This window comes from Apis florea, unplaced genomic scaffold, assembly GCF_048593485.1.
Source record: "Apis florea isolate Af1SG1 unplaced genomic scaffold, ASM4859348v1 contig_3574_pilon, whole genome shotgun sequence".
NCBI lineage: Eukaryota > Metazoa > Arthropoda > Insecta > Hymenoptera > Apidae > Apis > Apis florea.
In genome coordinates, this window is record NW_028256784.1 from 1 (window position 1) to 3,676 (window position 3,676).

The 3,676-nt window shown below is 18.4% G+C and overlaps 1 protein-coding gene across 1 annotated transcript; it reads left to right on the top strand.

The window, feature by feature from the left end:
- The first annotated feature begins 2,150 nt into the window (after positions 1–2,150).
- On the top strand, positions 2,151–3,182 carry LOC147656615 (catalase-like). The gene is made up of 2 exons (XM_086914081.1): positions 2,151–2,409; positions 3,022–3,182. Exons 1-2 carry the CDS (start codon positions 2,166–2,168, stop codon positions 3,165–3,167), a joined length of 390 nt encoding a protein of 129 aa, XP_086770207.1. The 5' UTR covers positions 2,151–2,165; the 3' UTR covers positions 3,168–3,182.
- The last annotated feature ends 494 nt before the right edge of the window (positions 3,183–3,676 follow it).

The window sequence follows — 3,676 nt, forward strand, 5'->3', positions numbered from 1 at the left end:
ATATATATATATATATATATATATATATATATATATATATATATATATATATTATTGTTATTATTATTATTATTATATTAGTATTACATTATATTATATTATGTTATGTTATTATTATTAAAATAATGACAAATATTAATGTGATTTGATCTTGATCCTTTGATTAGATTTGCATTTTACTGTATAAAAATGTTATTGATTAAATAGTATTAAAATAATTATTTATATATATAAATTTACATAAGCAAAATTGTATTTTATCATTAAATATAATCTTATAGTTTTATATTATTATGAAAATGATACAATGAAGTTTTAATTATTTTTTATTGATTACACTTTAGCTCGAAGAAAAAATTAAATAAAACATAAAACTTTTAGACATAATAAGAATGATACTCAATTAAAAGATAATTATAAGATATATTGATTATTGATTAATAGTAAAAATTTTTAAATATATAGAGATAAGATATATATATAGAAATAATCACAAAATATTCAAGATATTTATAATATTTTTTCTTTTTGAAAAGTCATCATTCGTGAAATTACGATGATTCATAGCACAATGGAAACAAAATTTGAGAAGAATGGTAATGAAACGAGTCACGAAATAAATTCTCATGGGATTTGTAATATGGAACGATTCTGATTATATTGCGCAATTCATTTTCTAGACATAAGAAAAGTTACCGATTACATCATTATAAATTGAAATGTATCAACATCAAACATTTCTAATTCGAAAGTTATATATTATACTTATATATTACAGTATAATCTACATTGTATTTATATCAATGATACGATAAAATAAAATAATAATAAGTTGGAATTCTTTTGTGAAATAATATATCTGATAGCATTATGAATCAAAAAAGAAAATAAATTAGTGATTTAATTATAATCAATATATAGTAACTTTTTTTACCATTCAGTACATTTTTTATCATATTTTATGAGAATGTAGAAAATTAAAATATAAAAAATTAACAATAATATTAGAAATAACATTAAAATTCTTCTGAAAATTTATTTTATGAATATTTTATAGAATTTATCTATAAAATTCTATAAAATTCTATAACGTTCTATAAAATTAACATTTCGTTTTTAACTATTACATTTCATACTTTAATTATTAATATATCATGTGTATCCATGATCTTTATTCATATGATAACTTGATTTTTAATGGTTGACCTAAGATCATGACCTAGCATGCGAATAATTACGTTGCGATTTCATTGATGCGCAAGAAATTGCATTTACGTATAACTACGTATAAATATTTCATAACCAATGTAAATATTGATTAAACCGTTGTTGTGAAATGAAATGCAATCATTGAATAGATATATAGATAACTGATAAAACATCATTTATATATTTATATAAACTTAATCTAATTTTTCCACAATTTAAAAAATATGTATTAAATATATTAATTTAATTAATTTATAATTGATTTTATTTTGAATATGTTTATATTATTATTATTATATGCATTTTTTATATTATATATATTATATAATTGTATAATACGATGATAGTAGACAAATTATATCACACTATTACTAAAAATTCGTTTATTGAATTAATGATAACTATTTTTTTTTAAATTATTATTTAATATTTATTATTTATTATTTATTATTATTATATTATTATTTATTATTATCTACTTAATTATTTAGTTATTTTTATTACTATATTTTTTAAACAATATCAAATAAATTATATAAAAAATATTATTTCAATAACTTCAACACGGTTTGTATTGATTTAAAACGTGAATAATGTTGAATATATATTTTATTGATTGCCATCATACAACCATTTTCTATTTTCTGCAAAAAGTTAATGACAAAAGGCATATTTTAATAATTAAATATTGATGTTATATCGCAGAAAAAAATGATAAAAAATCCATTTTAATATGAATTATAAAATTATGTTTTTTAGATATGCTTAATTTTATCCTTGTTATATGGATATTATAGATTCTAATAAATATTTTATGAAAAATATTTTTTATAAATGCATTCTTAAATGCTAGAAGAATATGGATATTAATAAAAATATATATATATTTTTTCATAATTTATTTTTCTTTTAATAATTATTTTAATTTTTTATTTAATAATTAAACAATTTTTTATATGAATATAAGAAGATTACATAAAAATAATTCTTTTTTAACTAATAGTGTATGTATATGTTCTTTTTCTCAGCCTGATTGTCCAATATTCCTTACTGCAAGTGGAACACCAGTTGCGAAGAAAGCCAGTTTGACAGTAGGGCCAAATGGTCCTATACTGCTTCAAGATTTTGTCTTTTTAGATGAACTATCGCATTTTAATAGGGAAAGGATTCCGGAACGTGTAGTCCACGCTAAGGGAGCTGGTAGATTGATTTATTTTATTTTTAAATAAATTGTGAAATATTTATAAAATATATTTATACATGTATAAACATTTATAATACGTAATTTTTTTCAATTTTTCAATTTATTTCAAGATAAAATATAATACTTTGATATAAAATTTAATACATTTCAAAAAAATAAAGTAAATATCGAAAATAAAAAATGATGACTTAAATCAAAATTTATCAATAATTGGCAGATTAATCAAAATATTTGGAATTTTATTCAATAATTACAATTATTGAAATAAGAAGTTTTTTTAATATAATGAATTCAGATTAAATTCAGATTAAACAGATCAAATTGAATTAAATATACTAATATATTTTCATTAATCAGGCTTTATATTTACTATAAATTATTTATAATATTAATCAGATTTTACATATTAATAAATTAAAATCTAAATTAAATAGATATTTGAATATTCGAAAATATTCGAATATTTGGATTTTAATTAAATAAATATCTGATTAATTAAATTTACTAATATTGTCTATCCAATACAAACAATAGGAATTTTAATCTATAATCGATCATATTTTTATTAAAATTATTCCATTCGAAATTCTAATGTTTTTTCATTTCAGGTGCATTTGGTTATTTCGAAGTTACCCATGACATTACGAAATACTCTAAGGCAAAAATTTTTTCCTCAATTGGAAAACGAACTCCCATTGCCGTAAGGTTTTCCACTGTAGGTGGTGAAAGTGGTTCTGCAGATACTGTCAGGTAATTGCAAACATAAATTTTCCTTTTTTTATAGGATATTATTGATTCTCTAAAATGCATCGTCACGCGATGTAAAATGTTTACTTTCTTCTCTGAAATTTATATAAAGCAATAACAGCAGAGATGAAAATATATATAGTATACTCATTATTTCATTTACAGAAACAAATTTTTAGAAATAGAATGATTTAATCGAAATACAATTTAATATCATTATTATTAAAAAAATTATATTATTTAGTTTCTCCAAAAAATTTAGATTTCAATACATTTGAATATTGAACAATATTTTTTTTGTTATTTTTATTGATTTTATATTATATGTATGAAATTATTTATAATCTAAATATATTTATTTTATCTTATAATTATATAAAATTAAATATTAAAACTATTTTTATTTTATTATGTGTAATTTTCTTTTAGAAATTTGTATTTGTTGTTGAATTAATTCTTATAGATAGATTAGTAGAATTAGTAGATAAATTAATAGAATTATATTTAAAAATAAGG

Bases quoted from the DNA above. Each gene is read 5' to 3' on its own strand.
- LOC147656615 (XM_086914081.1), top strand. From the start codon at position 2,166: ATGAATATAAGAAGATTACATAAAAATAATTCTTTTTTAACTAATAGT. The intron at 2,410-3,021 runs GTAGATTGATTT...TTTTCATTTCAG, and splicing joins AGTCCACGCTAAGGGAGCTG to GTGCATTTGGTTATTTCGAA.